Source organism: Oxyura jamaicensis, chromosome 2 (assembly GCF_011077185.1).
Source record: "Oxyura jamaicensis isolate SHBP4307 breed ruddy duck chromosome 2, BPBGC_Ojam_1.0, whole genome shotgun sequence".
In the NCBI taxonomy this organism is placed as follows: Eukaryota; Metazoa; Chordata; class Aves; order Anseriformes; family Anatidae; genus Oxyura; species Oxyura jamaicensis.
Genome location: NC_048894.1, coordinates 104,609,127 through 104,629,719, shown reverse-complemented (window position 1 = coordinate 104,629,719; position 20,593 = coordinate 104,609,127). Strand labels below are relative to the sequence as shown.

General features: G+C 37.3%; 1 protein-coding gene across 3 annotated transcripts in view; it reads left to right on the top strand.

Annotated features, from left to right (window-relative positions):
* Positions 1-17,688, top strand: part of MIB1 (mindbomb E3 ubiquitin protein ligase 1) — a 76,124-nt gene extending 58,436 nt beyond the window's left edge. Inside the window, exons 15-21 of one of the 3 annotated variants that reach the window (XM_035316573.1) lie at positions 536-664; positions 5,155-5,336; positions 7,101-7,293; positions 8,936-9,014; positions 10,397-10,510; positions 11,622-11,722; positions 16,904-17,688. In XM_035316573.1, the coding sequence (XP_035172464.1) occupies positions 536-664; positions 5,155-5,336; positions 7,101-7,293; positions 8,936-9,014; positions 10,397-10,510; positions 11,622-11,722; positions 16,904-17,044 (939 nt within the window). In that variant the 3' untranslated portion in view covers positions 17,045-17,688. Of the gene's footprint in view, positions 1-535; positions 698-5,154; positions 5,337-7,100; positions 7,294-8,935; positions 9,015-10,396; positions 10,511-11,621; positions 11,723-16,903 lie in introns of all 3 variants that reach the window. The other 2 variants (XM_035316572.1, XM_035316571.1) reach the window with 2 other exon arrangements.
* Positions 17,689-20,593: the final 2,905 nt, after the last annotated feature.

Here is a 20,593-nt window from a genome sequence, read left to right as displayed (position 1 = left end):
TAAGTATGTGCTTAACTTCTTAGTTAATTGAGGATACTGTACATTAACAGGTTATTATACGTTAAGTTGGAAAGTTCAGCATGGTGTGAAGGTGGTGATCTTTGAGGTCACTGAAACCTATTCTTAGGGAATATATACATGTCTAAAGTTTTGCCCACTTTGTGCTGTTTGTGGTATGTTACTCTAACAGATTGCATTGTTGGCTCTCTTGTAAGACGTAAAGGTAGAAAGAATCCTGTAAAATGCATCTGTCCCTCACTCAGCCAAGCATGAGGCTTCTGCTGAAATAAAGTTAATGTTTGGAAGAGGTAAATGCTCCAGTTGGAGGCTGACCTTGAAGCAAGAGAAATAAATTTAAATAAACGCAACTGTGAACTATAGCAATATAAATATATATATATATAAATATATATATATACACACACTCTTCTGGACCCTAAGTGCTTCCTAAACCAAATCCTTCATTGAAATTAATTTTTAAATGGAATGAGTAGCTGGTTTTTGGTTTTTAAAATGGAGTTCTCTCTCTTTTCAGCTCTTAGTCCGTGCAGGTGCTAAGCTGGATATTCAGGATAAAGATGGGGATACTCCCCTGCATGAAGCCCTGAGGCACCACACCCTGTCACAGCTTCGCCAACTCCAAGACATGCAAGATGTGGGCAAGGTAGATACTGCTTGGGAGCCATCAAAGAACACAGTAAATAAAATGCATTTATTTATTCCTTTTTTTTTTCTATGCATTTGTCTCTATTATTGTAGCTTATCTCGTTTCTGTACTGTTCAACTGTTTTTTGGCAGCATAAGTTAAAATATATTCCACATTACATTGCAGTGTAGGCAGAGTTTTTTTAATGGAGTTTTTAACATTTAGTCTCTGCCTTTGTTAAAGAAAAATATGGGTTCAAAATACTTCTGCAGCACTCTTTCATAGCAAATATATGGCTGCCAAAAATCAAAAGTAGAGTAATACAGTACAGAATAAGACTAAAATTATGTTTTCTGTGGTTTGACATCTTGCATGACTTTGTAGCTTTAATTGTTTAGCCGCTTCTCTAACCTTCTGAAAGCTGCTTCTGTTAGAACAAAGCATTCTTAGTCTTTGCATGTTGACTTGTGAAGTATCTTTCTGACAGAGTTAATTTCAGAAGTGGTGATATGGTAAGGAAATAGTCAAAACTCCCTTTAATAAAGGTCAAAATCTTTTTTACCAAAAAAAAAAAAAAATGCTCACACCTGGAAAGCTGTGTGAACAGTGTGTGCAAAGATGCAGTTTATAGTTTTGCTAACAGGAAAGGGAAAATTGCAGAGTGATTTGAATTGTTGGAAGCAAACAGCATTTTTTCTGTAAATCCTGAAGATGTGCAGCATAACAGGGAATCAGATTTGCTGAGTCATTTGCTACCAATATCATAATACTTTTTTCTAATTTAAGCTATATGTGATAGTTGCAGCATTTCATTCCAGAACAACTTGATTTAAAAGTCTTTGTTCAAAACAGTAATTCCACTGCACAACAAAATTTTTTTCAAATTGGCTACTTCATTTCACCGAAATACACAGGCCTAGTTATGGCTACCATATATAAGGAAATGCTCGTGTCCTCTTAAGGGACGGGAAGAAACCAATTGCAGCTCAGTTGTGTTTCCATGATCTGAAATGGACTCTGTGAGACTGGTCAAAATCCTTTGTGTGCATGTATTTGATTTTGAAACGAATGAACAGGAAGTAAGCGGTCTTTCTCAGATTCAGCATTTCATACACCAATTTCTCAGTTGCCTGTCTATCTTAGTGATATCCACAATGACACTGGATGAGTTGTGTTTTGATTTTTTAGTACAGGATGTGTATTTTTCACCTTTTAAAATTTATTTTTGAGTTTTATTTTTCAGAGAAAAAAATGGTTTTGTTTTTGTTCTCTTCTCCATACTGTTTTCTTGTACTTTCATTTGAGCTGTATTGGTTTAAAAAAAATTTACACTTTTGGCTTCGTTTTGGATGGTATCTTAAGAAGATGAATTTTGGGCTGTTGTCTTTAAGATACCAACCTGCTGAGCCCTAGGGTACATCTTTGTCCTGTAACACTTCAACAATTACTCTTTTTCAGTATTTTCAACTGAAAAAAAAATCACTTGCAGGATTTTATATTTTGGATGTTTATTACATTTATTGGTAAGCTGTTTCATGTTTAACAGCAACATCATTGAAAATCTACCCTTTGTTACTTTTTTCTTTAAGCACAGCTTAAATACAAAACATACTTTACTGATACTGGGAACTTATTTCATAAGTGGAATTTTATGGAGTGAATTCTTTAGTATTGATTTTAGTAGTTCCTTGTGAATGTCAGTATTAAGCTTTTGTAATAACGAAAGCAATTTTTGTCAGTTTTGTTCAGTTGCTCTTTTAATATGACAGAGCATTTAAAATGCATGCTGTCAACAGTCTTGACAGTACAAATAGCCCTACCGATTTTAGGCATCAGTATGAAAAATAAGTGTATTTTATTAACATATTTATTATGCAGATTGTGAGGAGGAGAGCTTTTCTGAAGTCCAGTCCCCATCACCACAAAATAAGTCATTTCAGTTTCTTTATTACGGATGCAGCGTTCCTTAGCCTATGACACTTTTTATTCTAAATAAACATAATTCCACAGGGTTATAGGATGTCATGTATTTTAATATAGGCATCTTCCAGACCCTTAAATCACTTCTAAGATCTAAAACATAGCCACTGCATAAATGCTAGTTTAAACTAAAGGAACTCTGATGGAAGTCAGTCAGGTCACTTACCGGTTAAGGGGTCGGTAGTTAAAATAATGCAGACAATAATTAGTGTTTGTGTGGTTTATGCCAGGAAGAGACTTCTCTCCTGCAGGTGGATGTGCTGGGACTGGCTTGTGCTGATACGTTTCCGATCCAGCCTCCTCCAGAGGAGACATTCTGCAGCTATACTGGCCCTAAGACATAATGTTTGTTTTTGCTTGTGTTGTTTTTTTCTCCATTCTGTGTGCCTGAAATGTTGCAGACTACCAAGTGTCATGTGTTGTGATATTGTCGTGATGATTTTAAAGCGTACAGCATGCAGAGGTATTTGAGGACTCAAGATTTTCTTGAATAATGTTGGTGACTGTTCCAGGTGGAGGAGCCAGTCTTGGCATAGTGTATGCCCATACCAGGTGAAGCAAAATATCCTGGTAGCTGTGTTTGATTTTCCCCTTGGAGAAACAGTAGTTGTTTCATTCTGGAACAACTCAGAGCCCGTGAGGTGCAAGTGTGGATGGTAAGAGAACTCGTGTCCCAGGAACTAAGAGAGGAGTAGGGCAAATTGGTTGGTGGAGGCACACCCTTGTGTCTGCTTTGCCAACCTCAGAGCAAATTAGCTTTCACTGGGCATTTGTTGTGCTGCCACGGCTGCATTACTGACAGGACCCAAGGCAGGCAGATTGTAGATAAAGTCTGTGCTTCACTTCAGCTAATGCTGAAGTGTAGTAAGTAAGTGCAGTGCAGAGAAACGGGCTCAATTTCTAAACAAAATTGGTTTTGTGATCTGAACACCACAGAACAACTTCTCTCTGTAACTTACTGTTTGTCTTGTTAGGAAATCTTTCAAGCTATGCAGTTTTTAATTGGTCATAGGAAAGTGTGCTGGACCACGAGCATCCATGAACTCATGAAGCAACCTTCAGGAGTATTGTAGCACCTCAGTAACATGTATTTATATCAAAACTTCCACCTAGGAGGAACTGTAGACTGAGGTTTTTAAATAAAAAAATTGCTTTCCTATAACTGGATGGCTGTATAATGACAAAGATATCTTGCAAATAATCAAGGCAGGGGAGAGAATTCTAAGGCATACTTCACAGGCTGCAAGGTATGGGCCCAAATCCAGCTTTCTTCTTCACAAGTCAGCTCTGAGGGCTGGGAGAAGTAACTAGAGAGGTTTTGAAAACTGTTTTCATCATGGTTCAGACTCAAAGGTATGCAGCCTTTGGATATGGGACAGATATATGGTATTTGAAACTTATTCCTATGTGCTGCAGCATCTAAAATAGCATGCCTAGTTCTCTAAACAAAAGTTCATTTTGTCTGGGGTAATAATCATTAATTTTTTTAAGGGTGGTACTTAACACCCAGCTGTTAGAAGAAGAGGTACAGGGATAGGCTGCACAAACCAGAAGTGGGATAGAATAATGTAAATCAGTGAAGTTGGGTATTCAAATCAGATATTGGGAGCAAGGTGTGTACAAAATCCTGCCTCTCTCCCAGTGTTGAAGCCTTTGTGACTCCGGAATTCAGCACTTAAAACTCCTTGAATTGAATCTGTGCCAGCTGTGCCCAGGCTGCTCCTTTGAATAACAGTCTTGTGTGGTTTGCTGGAGGACTCTTGGTGGTGCCAGCAGTTTCACATGTAATGTAGTCTGCATTACACTGCTGCATTTTATCTGATCAAGCATTAGTACAAAAAGATGCTGGGAGAAGGCCCAGAATACTCCAGAGTAGGTGAATCCTGTCATTGTGGGGCTGTGGGAGTGAGCCTTCTCTCTTTGTTTTTCTGGCTGGCCCTGCGGATCGTGCGTAAGAGGTACACTAGTACAGAAAACACACAGGTACAGTCATAGCTGTGAAAGGGTGAAGGAGTGTTACGTGATTAGGACAGGTAGGTGAGTTTAAATCCCTCCACGCTGAGAAGGCAACTGAAATCAAGTCTGTCTTGGGCAGGTGCATTGCTCACTAGGCTACTAAAAGTGTGTGTTCACTTCTCTGCCCGGCTGTGTTTTCAGTCCAAGTGCAGTGGTGGTAGCTTCTCATGTGAGCTCGGTAATTTTGGTGTGCTTTGGCAGTATTTTGAGTAGAGACCCAGTGGGACCATGCCCTTTAATGCTTCTGTAGAAGGACAGCCCCTTGGCAAGTATGTAGGAGATGGAGTGCTTCAACAGAACTATTCCTTGCAGAATCATAGTTCCTTAAAAGAAAGTTGAGTACAGAATCAAGCAACCATACAACAGTTTTGCTTTTAGGTCTAGAGTAGCTTCCTTGGGCTTACAGATTTGTACGTGTGTGTGTGTGTGTATGTGCTCGTGCTTTCCTTTGGCCAGACTGCTTGTAACTGTGGAGAGTCTCTCAAGTTGCTTACGTATTTGTTGTCTTTCAGTTAATAATGGGACTTGGCACTCAGGGAGCAGAGAAGAAGAGTGCAGCATCCATTGCCTGCTTCCTGGCAGCCAACGGAGCTGACCTCAGCATTCGTAATAAGAAGGGGCAGTCTCCTCTCGATCTCTGCCCTGATCCTAGCCTCTGCAAAGCACTGGCTAAATGCCACAAAGAAAAAGTCAGGTATGTGTATTAATAAAATACCCCGTGTCTGAATCTCTGTTTTCTGTACATTAACTGATGCATGTAAAACGTCACGCTTTTACTACCTGTGGTGGTAAACATACAAGCTTTTTTTTGACTTCTATTCATTTTTTTTTTGTATTCTGTGATACATTGAATCCTATCTACACCTACGTTCCTTGAAACCTATGCAAGTCTTACAAGAGTTTCACACTGAAGTTTGAGCTGTGCCTCATTCCCAGGTTTGTTCTTCCTCTGGCTGGTGCCAGCCTGGGGCAGGTTGCAGTCGTGTGTTGCGGTAGCTGGGTCTGCGTAGGGCGTGCTTACTGATCTCACTCACCTTCTGTGCAGAGGATTTGCTGCAGGCATTATGCCAGTCTGATCGCCTGACTGTGCTTCTGTTTGGAGAAGCTGAGGTTTGTAGAAAAAAACAGCTATCTGACCAGGCTGTGAGGAATTTTATTGGGAAGGAGGGAGACCGAATAGATTTGGGGTTCGATAACGTTGAAGTGGGTCTTTCTAAGCAGGAATGGGTTGTAGCAGTTTCAGAGAATTGGACTAGATGTCACCAGGGTAGGTTTTTCTTTTCTGAAGCTTAGTTTGCAAGGATTTTGATGAGTTGGGAAGTAAACAACACTGGTTATTACATTCAGGCAGGGTGGAGATTGCAGTGCCAGGGCCTAGAAGCACAGCACAAAGCTTGTTCATATGGGAGGGAGGGAATGGGGAGGTGGCAAAGTGCAGCTGGAGGTTGGTAAAATTCCACCTCCAGAAAAGAGGTGGGGAGACATCACTGAAAGGATAACTGAGCACTGGGACTGGTTGCCCACAAAGGTTGTGAAATCTGTCTGGGCAAATTTTGAAGACTGGAATGGAGAAAAACCTAGAACAATGTGAATTCAGGGCTGATCCTGAGATGCATGGAGCACCTCGAGTACCTGTCCGGCTGAATGACGGCATGACTGCAAAAAGAAAAAGAGGGGTTAGGCCTGGCACCTCAGAAGCACTTCTTTAGGAATTACAGTTTCACCGAAACGTCATCAAGTGCACTTAGTATGAGAAGTTGTCTTAGTTATATTCCTGTCACTGGCATACATGATTCTCATCCTTAATTCCTGCTCAAAAGTCAGTGCATGGAAATGAAAAACGTACTTTCAAAATGTCACAAAGAGAGACTGTTCTTGTTGATGTTGCCCTAGCGCGTAAGGTGCTTAATTTTCTGCAGAGACTTTTTGTCTGTCTCAGCCTCATCACTGTGGCTGTTCTTATTTCTCGCCACCTTTTATGGGCTTGTGAGCGTTGTAGGACTGAGCTGTCTACATTTAACCCGTGCTCCCTCTGCTGGGTGAGCTGCAGCAAAGGACACAGATGCAGGGTGAGGTCACTTCAGGAGTTTGGGGCTTCTTTTACAAGCCTGCCATTTGCAGAGTATTACAAGTATATTCAGGCTTTCCTAGGGGGTAAGGTGTGCTGTTCTGAGGGTGTTATTACTCTGCTAAAAAGTAAACTCATAAGATGGGAGGGAAGGATTTTTTTTTTTTGCATTTACAACATGCTATTCCAATTTCTGTGGTCAGTTTCTATAGAGTGTCGTATCTGAGCATGAGACCTCACACTTGTGTCAATTGTACACTTGGGAAAATACAGTTGGGATTGTGTTGTGATACACACTGATGCGTGAATGTATAGGAAGATACAGATAAGCAGCTAATTGATGTGCTGTATGAGTTAAAATAAAAGTCTGACTGCAAGGTTTCTTTGTAGTGGTCAGGTTGGTTCCCGAAGTCCGTCTATGATCAACAATGACTCTGAGACCTTAGAAGAATGTATGGTGTGTTCAGACATGAAGAGAGATACTCTGTTTGGCCCATGTGGACATATTGCCACGTGTTCTCTGTGCTCACCACGGGTGAAAAAATGCCTCATCTGTAAAGAGCAAGTTCAGTCTAGGACAAAGGTAAACATTTCCAAAGCTTTGTTTCTCTTTCTATTTTTCATGTAAAAGTAAAAAAGAGGTCAAGGAAAAGTGTATATTTTAAGCTTTATTTTGCCTTACAGGTATTTCACTGGATGGAATTTTCAGTCTTTTTGATATCTTGTCCCAACATTGTATGATAATCTTGTCTGTTGGCTTGTACTCGTGTCCTATCTGCTCCTCATTCTCCCCCTCCATGTCAATGTCTTTTTTTTTTTTTTGCTCAAGTCATCAGAGTTCATAATACAGCCACCTGAAGTTGTTTTATTGTTTTCCCATGTTAAGATAAATCACTGTTCTTCCTGAAATATAATTTCCTCACTTATACTTAGTTCTTTTATTCCTTAGGGCTGCTTGGAAAGATTATTTGTCTGTAAACTGAGTTAGCGATGTGCTTGTTTTTACCCAGTATTATTTTCATCTTTCATTTTCTATCTCTTTTTTTTTTTTTTTAATCATGAACTTTATTACACTTTCTTCTTGCTTTTCTGTTTGAGTATTCCTTTTTTCCTAGTAATCACCAAGTCTTGTTCTCCTTGTTGCTTTTTGGCTGTTTAAAAATTTTTTTTTTTTTAAATCTCATATTCCACTTACAGGTTTTCTGATCTGCAGAAAGCCCACTCTGTTCTTTTTATCTCTATCCAAACACCTTTGGCTAGTCAGCTTCTGTTTTTCTTGTCTGTCTCGGAGTAAATACACAACTTGCAAATATAAATTCATACTGTTTTTACTGTTCACTATTCTATTCTTCTTACATTGTTACTCATTCTGCCATGCATATTTTCCAAGTGTGAGTTTCCAAGTTTTCTGTAGACTTTCTTTATAGTCGGTGGAAAGGTTTTGTCATGGGGGGTTCAGAGCAGCAAAGTCTGCTGCCCCCTCATCCATCTAAAGAAGACGACCTATGGAAATCAGCTTTCCTAGGTGAAAGCTAACCTTCGTGGATAAACCTTCCTTGGATTTCTTTTGCTAATTTGGATAGTATCTATTCAATACTACCTAGTCAATATTTTTCTAATGTTCTTCTGTATAAATACTTAGGGTAATATCTGCAATAGTAAGAAATGAATGAACCTGGACAACAGTTCTAGAAGTGGTCCAGGCCAGTAGGAATGGAGTGGCTTGAGGTGTCTGTGGCCACTATATCCATACAGTTCACCACGTTAAAGGGTGTGGGAAAACCCTAACCCAGAATATATAACAAATTGCTGTAAATTTATCTTGCAAATATGTTTTTGTATATATTGCATACGTACAATTGTATAGATACAAATTGGTATATATAGTGTGCATACAATTTGTATATGTATTATATACATATAAAGTTTTATGTATATGGTGGAGCAAAGAAAGAGAAAAGAGTAAAGGAAAATGAACACACTGTCCTAGCTGCTTCTATGTGCCTGTCAGTATACTGAACATTTAAATACTGCCAGCAAATGTCTTCTTAGAAGTCAGCGTGATAATTCCTTTAAATTGAATTTTGAAGTGATGAATTAGTAAAAATAACGTCAGATGGGACTTCTTAAAATCCACATGCCTTCCTAAAGAGAACGAAAAAGCAAATTGATGTAGACAGCAGGAGATAAACTGTTCTCATATCTATGTTTATTGTACTTTACAGATTGAAGAATGTGTGGTGTGTTCAGACAAAAAGGCAGCAGTGCTTTTCCAGCCTTGTGGTCATATGTGTGCTTGTGAGAGTAAGTAGACTTGACAGGATGTTCTTTTTGAAATAGTCCTGAAACAGAACATTTTTAATAAAAGGTTGCTGAAAGCTCATTAATGATCTGATTTTGAGTACAACTTGATAGTTTGGTGTGATAATCAGAAGGTTGGCATTACTTGGCAAGCTGATAATGAAATATTTAGATGACAAAGTGGAGATTTCCAGAAATTCAGACAGCAGTTGCTTGTCTCTGAATTATTTAATAGTGAGTAGGGTTGTTCAGATTATAGCAGCCTGCTGAATAAAGTTCATTCATTGTTTTGTTACAGTTTTCTGGGTGTGTTCAAATGTGCAAATCCTGTTTTAAAAAATACCATAAGTAAATATTTTAACATGCTTCATTAGTGATCTACAGATTTGCACAAGGGCTCTATTTTTTCTGTAAAAGATACATCATATATCTTGCAAAAAGACATAGGAGGTCTCCAGAAATTTTCTGTCTTGAGAATAATTAATTGGGTGAGAATACAGCCACCACCTTGTCACCAGGCATTTCAAGGCTTTGTCGAAGGGTCATTTGCCTAGAGAAGAGCAGTGCTTGCTGCTGAGGTAGGTACTGTATGAGGGGGAAGGTAATCTTTTCCAATAAGTGATTGCTTGTTTGGTCTTGTTAAAGAAATCTGGTTTCTTTCTCTGTTCTGGCTGAGAGACCTGACGTTGCATCACTGACTTAACTGTTCCTGATCCTGATCCCAGTCCTGATCTGGACTCTTTTGCTGGCTGCAGTTGAAAGATGATGAGAGAAGTTTTTTAATTAGTTTCCCAGGAAGAGGACAGTAAAAAAATTAATCACTGTGGTGAAGGATTTCAGCAGTGAAATACTCATTACCAAGTCAAAACTGCAACAGTGAAAGCAAATGGCTCTACAAATGCAAAAGGTTTCTTTCCAGATTATTTTCTGTAGATCTTTTGTAAGTAGGATGAGAAAGAGCCCTCAAATTTGTGTATTTGACAGGATCTACTCTGATTCACAGTGACCTTTGGCAATTTTGAGACATTGTCACTTGCATTTTGCAGAATAATGCTAGCTTTCTTTCTAGGATGGTATTGAAACATATGGGTTTACTCTTTTGAGGGTAAGGAGCCACCTCTGTTTGCCCCTGGCATGTTAGTATAATATGTGAGATCCTTGGTTATAAAGGAAAAAGCAGGTAATCAAGACATTATTGGAAGTTCTGGTCTCAAATGGGTGTGATTTTACTTTTTTAAATTCCATAATTCTAGTGGAATAAACATTTACTTGGAAAAAGAGGAACCTGCTCACCAGAAATAACGTTAAAAGAAAATAAATAGAACAAGTTTGCTTTGAATCCCAAAGAAGAGATTCAGAGTTAATTTATTTCTCTGTCCTCTCAGATTGTGCAAGCTTGATGAAGAAATGTGTACAATGTCGGGCAGTGGTAGAGCGAAGAGTGCCTTTCATAATGTGCTGCGGAGGGAAAGGTACAGAAGATACCACTGATGATATTTGTGAGTGACTCCAAGACCCATACTCTTTCCCCTCTCCCCACCAACTTCTTATTTTCTCTCTTATTCTTTGAAATGACCTAAATCTTTCCTTTCCTTTTTGAAGAAAAGTTGAATAGCCAGGTATCCGTTTTCTGTTCATGCTGCCTTCTATATTGGTATCATTACCAATGGTACCATTTCTCTAAAGGACTGCCTACGTTGTCCAGAGTAGAAGCTGAAACATACATGACTTCTTGGCCCCTTGTTAATGACCTACGAAGAAAAAGCTGAAGACTGACTGTGATTGTGCATGAGAGTACATACATGTATTATTTTTATTTCTGGAACTGTCTGACTAATAAAGAACTAGTAAATATTTAGCATCTAGATAAAAGCAACTTGCATGACATTGTTCAGTCTTACATCACCTGCTTTGATTTTCTAGAACTTCTTGTGACTTCTCTGAGTAATTTCTATGAATTATTTTTATGGACCGCATGTGTCGTATGCAGTGTTTGAACTGAATTTTATCTGAACTGGAATATTGTCATTCTTGTGACACTATTCATAAATGGAGAAGTATAATCCTTAAAATCAGGCTTTTAATACGTTGTAAATTTTAAATTTGTCATTTGAAGTATTTCTCATTTTTTTGGTTTTGTATAGCAACATTGCTTCCTGGATCAATCAAAGACAAAACTGGTAATGTGAGTTGCTTTAGAATTTGGCCAAACTATTTCCATGATCCTTGTGTATAGCTTTGATCACCAAATAGAATCAGCTATGTGGATAAAAAGTGTTTTTCAGAGTGAAAGGACTCTGCTTGATTTATTTAAAAAAACAAACTTTACTGGAGGAGCATCACTGACAAATAACTCTGAAAACACTGAGGTGCTTAGAGGCATTTTGAGCATTATTATTGAGGAAATACTTGCCAACTCTGTTGCTACAAAACTCATCAGTTCTCCAGGAATCGAGCTGCAGTGAGGTTGTAGTGCATTAAATTAGATGATTAAATATATTTGAAAGATGGTATTTCAGATAACCGAAAATGTATAGTTAGTGTTTTGGAAATAATTATTCCTGTTTCATTAGATGTAATCACGTATCTTTATTTTTCTCTAAATTACAGCAAGTGGAAACATTCCAGTTATGCAGAAAGACAAAGACAACACTAATGTTAATGCAGATGTACAGAAGCTGCAGCAACAGTTACAAGACATCAAGGAACAGGTAAAAGTGCTAGATAAAAATTTTATGGACCACTAAGGTAACTGCCAATTAAAACGCCAATGCATCTTCTGTTATTTAAAACAAAATAACACATTGAAGTTACTCAGTTCTTAACTTTTAGTTTACCAATAATTTTTGTGATGTTCGTTTGTCTTCTGTGTACAGATTTAAAAATAAAAACAAAAAACAAGTGTCCCATGCTTGTTCAGCTGACTGAATGTACTAGCTACAGCAGAAGTTGTTCTCGCAGAACACTGACGGAAGTAGATATTCTTCACTGCTCTATATCTAGCCGAACCTTAACTTGTCTGTTCATGAGGTGCCTTTGAACAGTGGCTGGCATTTAGCTGTAGCATCTAGTTTATGTACTGTTAAAACAATCCATGTGGTTGCAAAATGAAATCCATGTCAATAAGTTATTTGAATATTTGGAATGTAAATGAGAGGTTTTTTTTCTTTTGTAATTGCGCATCATATTTGCAGGTGGAAATCTATTTATATTGGCTCTAGTTACAATTCATTGGTTAATTAAGTTGCATGCCATTTAGAAACCTAATAAAACAAAACACCTCAAAATTAATGTTTCAGATAATTGAGAGGCACCTGTTTAGATTTGTTACACCTCTAAGTCTAGTTCCATTAGAATTATTGAAATACTACTGAAATGCTGCCTACGTGAGGGACTTTTCCTGTGGTAAATCACTGCATGGTTTCCTTGCTTCTAGAATCATAGAAACATTTAGGTCAGAAAAGACCTGTAAGATCATCTAGTCCAACCTTTAAACCTTTTCCATCTGAACAAATGAAAATTTGAGATTTTTCAGCAGTAAAAGACTTGGAGTATTTGACTATTGTATGAACTTACTGTCTTAGAAGAGAACCCTGATATGTGATTTTTGACTTTCTCACGTATAACACAATTGGAAAAAAAATGTTTTAATGGATATAGGAGACAGAGAAGCTTTCTTGTTATACTGTTGCCCTTTTCCTCTTGGAGGCTTAAAGCAGTCTGCAGTACTTCATCACATCTAGCTGAGGTGGTTGTTACTCTCAGCTGTTTATGTGCGTGAAAGTTAAGACTGACATTTTGGGTCACTGGTTCTAGGGCCTATACCTAAATGCCTTATATTTGAGAGCTGATATGCTATCAAATTTTAATCTTGGTTGCATGTCGGTGAAAAACTGCTCCTGTCATACAGAGAGTTGTCCAAGACCCCAGTAGCAGAAGAAGTCCTAATACCTGATTAAAAGCGTACTCTTTTCCAGTTTGTGTCTGCAAAAGAACATGCAGATTAAAAATTGTCATTTGAAAAATGCATGTCTTCCTCAACGGTAACATCTGGAGCCATTGCATATCTGTGACTTCTTAGATCTGCTGTTTTATTTCAGTTTTACTTTTTATAACATCGTTGGATGAAAAGAATAACTTTGTTGTCAATAAGGTTACTGCTTTTAAAATGATAGATCCATTTAAAATGCATTTAAAATGATAGATCCAAAATGCAGATGAATGCTCGAATCCAAGTAACCTGTTTTCTTCAGATGTATTTTTTTCTGCTTACTTTATTTTATGAGTTTATTTGATTTGAGTTCTGTTTGGATATGGCAATAGTTTTTTTAATGGAGGGATGTAAAAGAAAAACTACTTCATTTTACAGTTTTTCTCCTTGATTAGTTGTAATCTCAGTTGTTTTTTTCCAGTTCTCATGAGGTGCTCTTTTATTCATAATAATTTTGTCTTACCGTAGGGAGTTGCTATAGCAAGGAGCTTTCTAATATCAGAAAGTTATGTTGTATTAGGGAGAAAATAATAATTATTTTATACATCTTATTTTCTACTTGTATTTTCTGGTTTTCATATTTGCAGTAGTAAGAAAGATTTAATACTGGAATGCTTTGAGAATTGAGGTCCCTTCTTTCGCTTTGAAATGCCCTTTTGTCCATTAATGTTTATTTTTTATATCTTTAAATAAGTATCAAACAGGTGATTGATTATTCAATGCCTGTTTGACCAGAAAGAGATGGTTCTGGTCATTCTTGTGCAGATTTTGGCTTGAGAACTTTCTTGCTTGCTTATTGTCTTTTCAGCCTATTTGAGTGAGGGGGCAAGTTTTGTGTCACACTTAAGAGTAGCAAGTAGGATTTGATTACGGTTAGTCATCTGATCTTTTAACTTTGTGCTTGAATCGATGCGTAGCATTTGACATCAGTCATGTATTCTTTTGCTTTGTGCTTTAACAGTTCACTCTTTTGTTCCAATGATAGTTTCGTACTTAAAATTAATTTGTTCTCTTTCAGCAGGTATAAACCTGTTTCAACTCATACCTTCAATGATAATCTAATATGTTAGTGCAGCAAGCTTTTAAAACCATTTCTCGTGCCAAGCAGAAGTGATGCCTGATGTCAGCTGAATCTCCCACATCTGACGACCACACCATTCTTCAGGGATTCCCTGAATGTGAACCCTTTTGACTGTAATTGTGGTACCTTCACCCCATTTCATACATAATCATCATCATCTATCTAATACCTTGTGTATGTTCCTTCACCATACTTACATCACTTTCTTTCTACTTAAAATAAATTTATTTTGTCACTGTGCCACCTGTATATTGTTGGAGAAAATGTTTTTAGTAATAAGGAAATATTTCAAGCAGTTTAAATTGTTAGTGGTCAAAACTGATTTATTTGAATTATCAGGCCCAGTTATAATTAAAGGTGTGATGAGTACTTTTTCAGACCTACTTTTACTTATCTGTAGAAGTTACTTTTACATAACAGGTATGCTGCCTTTTTATACCATTTGTTTTCCTTCAGAAGACAGTAGTCAAATGATTCACACAGGTAAAAGATGTGCAATGTGATTTCATACAGAGGACACTCTAGCAAACCATTGGAAATAGATTCTGCTTATTTCCTGCTGCTGTGGCACAAATTGGCTATAGGGCATATAATGAACTTTATTCCCCTGTAAAAGCGCATATGCGCGGGTAGTTAAGTAATGAAGGCTACTAATAATTCTCCTACTTTATGAAGTAGCGTAAATATTAAAGTAGTATCACATTAAGAAATAAAGCAATTCATGTATTTTAAATATTCCACGTTTGTACTGAGCAGGAGAAACTGGGCAATTTGCTAATATTGCATATGCAATTGTGAAAGAGATCTAGAAAATGAAAATGTTAGTATTTCTGTGTTTCACTGAATTAATTCATCAAAAGCAACAGTGTTTGAAAAGATATTTTTTGTATCTCTTGATGGGTGTTTTCATTTTTCAAATATGTAGCATTTTGGAGAAAAACAGGTCTTTTTAATTTCAGTAATTCTAACATTATATTTAGACACAACGGCAAATAATTAAGCTAAGAACGTAGAACAAGGGCTGCATTTTTTTCTCCAATGGTAAGATTTGGGTTGCTTTGTCAGTCCTTTATCAAAGGACATCAGATTAGTGGTATTAGATTATGGATACTTGTCACAGGACAACCGCATATTCGTTGGAAACTGATAGCTGTTTCATTCACACTGGAGACGGTAGGTTACTGGCAGAAGCAAGCTCTAATTTTTCCATTGGGAAGTATAGATGATGTGGTGTGAATGGAAAGATAAGCTGGACTGACAGACAGTCAATCTGCAAATTTTTTGTTTCTGAGACTGTTTTGGTATGATAGTTTAGAAATTCTGGCAAAGCTGGAGCATGGTGTTTGTCGAGTGATTTTTTTTTTTTGTATCCTTTTTTATATAACAAATTGACATAAGGTTTTATCTGGAAGTTTTACAAATCTACTGGCATGTTATACTGATATCCCAGAAATCAAAATAGACATTTTGACAAATTCCATGCAAATTCAAGCTATGGTTTATTTATTTTGTTTATTTATTTATTATTTTTGTCTTCATCTAAGCAACCAACCTTAGAAAGTAGTATCTATTAATTCCATAGAAACTATGTTTTAAGATTATACTGGACAGGGTTCCTAGTATGGCTTATATCTCTCAAAAATGAACAAACTGAAGTAAACTCCCAGCAGTTAGTATGGAAACAAGTCACAGGTGCAAGGTAGTGATAAAATGAGTTTGTGTTTGAAGTCTTGTACCTGTTAGCATTTCATGTTATATATAAAATACACATTCTTAAGTGTAACTGTGTCTCAGATCTGAGCACGTTCTAGATTTGATTTGTTGGACTGTAGAACAATATTAACAATTATCTTAAGTTAAATATCTATTCATTTACTAACCTTTGATAAACCTCTTAATATGAAATCCTAATATAAGATATGCTGCAATATACTTATGGTGAAGGAACATGCCTTACAAAAACTTCAATTTCTACATGTGACAGGTGGAAGGACATTGTTCCTTATTCATTCAGTGCAAAATAAACTTTGCTGTTGAAGAGCTTTAGATGTTCTTGGGCATTGGCTGTCACTTTAATATTCACCAATGAAAAAGGATTTTAAAAGTTTGCTGTGCTATTGTTATGACTGAAGGTCACTGACGTATTAATTGCTCTTCATATACAACTAGGTATTCTTTTCATAGAAAATGCAGATAATTTCCATGTGGAAAGACTGCAATTATCAGAATTGAATCTTTACATGTAATACTGATTATGCAGCAATTTTACTGTTTTTACATATGTTTAGTGCTTCTTCTGTAAAGGTAAGTACTTGATTAGCTAGGGAGCCTGAGAAGAAATCAGTAAATCATTTACCTGAGCATTGCACGACATAAGATTTTGTGTTGTTTGTTCCCTGAAAGATTACATCATGTAAAGGGGAATGTTGCTGAATGGCGTCTTAATTTGGCCAATTTAGGTGATGCTAATGAAAATTTGCTATCAACCTACTACTTGGTTGCCTTAGTTGGAGATCATATCTGAGGGGAAAAAACAACAACAACAAAAAACAAGAACAGAAAGCAGAGAAAGGAACAAAAAGCACAAGCTTTGTGTCATGAAAAGCTCCAAAACTTTAGATCAATGTGATGTAAAAATGTATACTTTTAAAAATAATAAGGTTTTGGAATATATGTTCAGTCACTGGGTTATGCTATGCCAATGATCTATGACGCTTAAGATGACATATTTATTGTTAACTTCCAATAATTTATATATCGCATTCTCAATATTGCATCAGTGCTGTCATTGACTATATAACCTGTCAAAATCTTTTACAGACCATGTGTCCTGTCTGTTTGGACCGTCTGAAGAATATGATCTTCCTCTGTGGCCATGGAACGTGTCAACTCTGTGGAGACCGAATGAGTGAATGCCCTATATGCCGCAAGGCGATCGAACGAAGGATCCTTTTGTATTAAGCAGTGGAACGAAGCAGTGATCGTTCATGAATAATAAGGACATCTTAATGATTTACATCTCTGCAAGTCTGAAAGGCAGTAAAAGGTTCTAAAGAAAACATTTCTAGTACTGTGTAGCACAGGTTCATTACATGGTAATTGTTTAAAGACTGTGAACACACCAAATAACAGAACAGTATTTGAACAGTCAGATTTTAACTTTACTCTTAAAACTAAGATCTGAGCCTGAAGCTAATTTACAGCAGTCCTTTTTTTAGTTTTCTTTCTGTCGTTTTCTTCCCCTTAAAGTGTAAAGGGACAATCTTGTTTTGGTTTCTTTCATGTTTTGTTATGTATGTATGAGGTGTCAAGCAATGTACTTTTTTTTGTCCCTTTTTTAATATATTGTCAGTTATTATTGAATATAAATATGTAGTGCTTTTTGTTTTACGCTTTTCTGGAGAACGTTCAGATTTCCTGTGAGAGTTATAATTCACAAGAATTGTTATCTTGAAATACACAATAATGCAAAATCAGTACAAAGTGCATAAACAGTAATAATAAACATTGTACTATTTCACTAAGATCAGGCCTCAAAATACAATGTTAAGCTAATTTGAACTTCAGTGTGCCCTTTCTGAGGATGGGCTGGGAAGGAAACAGGAGTTGGGTAGTAAAACATAGGAGCAGTGGGTCAGTTAATCTGTTTCGGATGAGTGAATTTGGTCAGTTGTGGGGGAACAAATATATATGTGGGGCCATTTAAATACTCTGGGTCTACAAATTAGAAAAAACAGAGATGAAGTTTGCAAAAGTTAAACTTTAATGTTGTATCTTATGAAGTATGCAGCAAGCTACGTATTATTTTCCTCTCTTCTATTAGTTGTGTTGTCTCCAGGCAAATGGCATCAACAGCAAAAGCAAAGATTTAATATAGGTTATTCATTTGTATTGGGTGTTAGACCAGAACATTAGTGACAAGCATTAATAGGTAATACTGCAATTCAGAATATTACTGGAAGAGCACTTAATTATGAGCCATGCCTGGGTGAGCTGAAGTCAGCTGAGGGAGATAGCTGTCACTGATGTGACTGAGAGATATTCATGGACCTGCAAGTACTACTGTGAGGACTTAAACTGTTAACATTTTGACAAGTACCTTCTTCTGTCTTTTTGGGTGGAAGAAAGTATACTGATTTAAAGGTTGCTTGCAGCTAACAGGAATGTGGGCTTACTCCTAAGAGATCCAGCAGTTTATTTAGCAGAGTGCAGTTTATGTAGCCCTTCGCCAATGTGCTGGCTTTGTTGGAATGCAGAACAACAAAGAAATATAAGCTGGAGTCATGTGGGTGTCTTCCTTGCAGCTACGTTGAATTTCTGATTTCCTTCTGATTGCATAAGTCAAAAATATGGCAAAAGAGGTAGTTCAGGGGAAGATTCAAGTAAGGACAAAGGAATAAAACTGATCTAATTTCAAAAAGTTAATCTCAGTCTTTTGATGCTTATGTTGATATGTCAGAACTGTGCAAGCCTTGGCAAATGTTTCAGAAGAATACTAATAGTCAACTGTAAAGATGGGTAAACTTTTGAACAGATTTAAACACTTAACAATGCTTTCCAGGAAACAACTACAGTGACAAGTCGGAAAAATGCATGTCCAGTGGCTTTTAACATAACAATGTAATATACAGCCTTTCTACACACATCTTTAATTCTGATACAGAATTGCGAACGTTCCTTCTCAGTTATTTTTTTAGACACAATCATTATCTGGAATCAACATAAAATTCTGTTTAATTTTGTGTAGTAGTAGTCATTTGTTCTTAAATAATCTATATATCTGTCATTTTGGCCAAACTGAATAGCCCTCCCTTTTCTTGCTTGGGTCCCTGTTCTAAAATACCAAGATTTCAAGGAGCTTTGGAAAAATTTTGATAAGAGGCTTTTTTCACTTCAGTATTTTACTATCTCCACTTAGGCTCTGATTGCACACAAGCGTTTACTGCTGGTTTTGATCGGGCAGTCTGTTTATGACACTGTTTTTTTTTGTTTTGTTTTGTTTTAAAGTGTGTTTGGCAGCAGAACTGTCTGCAGTAGGCTTCAGCTTCTGTCAGTGTTTCCCCAGACATGATACTGTCATAAGACCATGCCATTTGTCCACCCATTCTGAGTTTTGTCCTGGAATGCATTGGATCTGTACCTCAGTTTTCTCTAGTTCTGGCAGACATATTTTGAATAGTGTCTCTTATTTACCCTTTAAGGGGACCTCTCTATATGGTCAGCACAAAGGCAGAGTGGATTTCTTCTTGACAATGCAGTTCAGAACTGAAACCTCAATAGCAGCTGGCATTTTCCTAATTCTTTTTCACTGGAACAGGTCAGAATTACTTGAAAGTAGTTCAACTTCGTAATAAAAATTGGATAATTCACCTGAGTGAGAACTGATCTAAAGCATCCTGGGTGGAAAACTGGAGCTGGATGTTAAACGCTCGCGGTCTGCAGGAGGCACAGATAGTGGTAGCATGAGTAGGTAAGTCTGTTAGGCTTGTACTTTACGACCGAGAAGCCGTAAGTTACTTTATAGCACTCCTAATATGTCATCGCATGTCATATGGATATAGGCACAGTGACTGAAGGTATTGCTATAGGAGCATTTGCAGGCCTGATTAACGAGTGAAAGGGATGTATCTTGTACCGGGCGGGCTACACGACTTGCCTTTCAAAAGACTTAAGAAAAAATACTTGTAAATCCAGTGTCACTTAGGACAGATACGTAGATGCACACACCATCTTTGGATTCTGACTCGTGAAGGTGACCCAGTGTTGCTGAGGGAGCTAGCAAGCTCTCCTTAGTCCTGGCTCACCTGGGCAACATGCACAGAGTGCAAGTGTTTAATTGCATAACACTTAAACACGGAGGATGAAAAAGAGAACTCGATTGAAAGCCAAAGGGGATCATAGCAAACAGGAAAGTTGAGATCATTGTGCATCTGTCTTCAGCAGAAGATGAAAGCTTAGATCTCATTATTGTAAATACTGGGGAGCAAAGCAGAAAGATGAAAAATCGGTAAGGCATTTACCTCTGATACCCTGTAAAATTCAGGGGTTCCAGGCGTTTCTCAGGATTGTCCCCTAATTTTTAATAGCAGTTTTGAAATTAAATGGGATAAAATACCTTCACTTGTTTCCCGAGCAAATCAAGAAGACACCTGATAACAAATATTGTTCAGATGTGAGGCATGCACTTTTTTCTATTTAGTGAAATCCATAAATGGTCACATCAGTGCACAGTGATTGAAGAAATGGAGACAACCTAAAAGGCTAACAGAACATGCTACATTGTTGTAGCTTGTTAACTTTTGTGTAGTTGCTGTTTTTTCTTCCAACCTACCGTGTATCATTTGCTGTACCCAAGCTCCTGTTGAACTCCTTTGGCACTTTCCAGAATTTGGGCTATTGGTACCTGCCTTCCGTTTGTTGGAATACCCTGTGCTTGTAAGCTAGGATTTGGAGGAATCCCGTTTTGCTGAAGAGCATACTGAAAAATTAGGCAGGAGAATAGACAAGTTA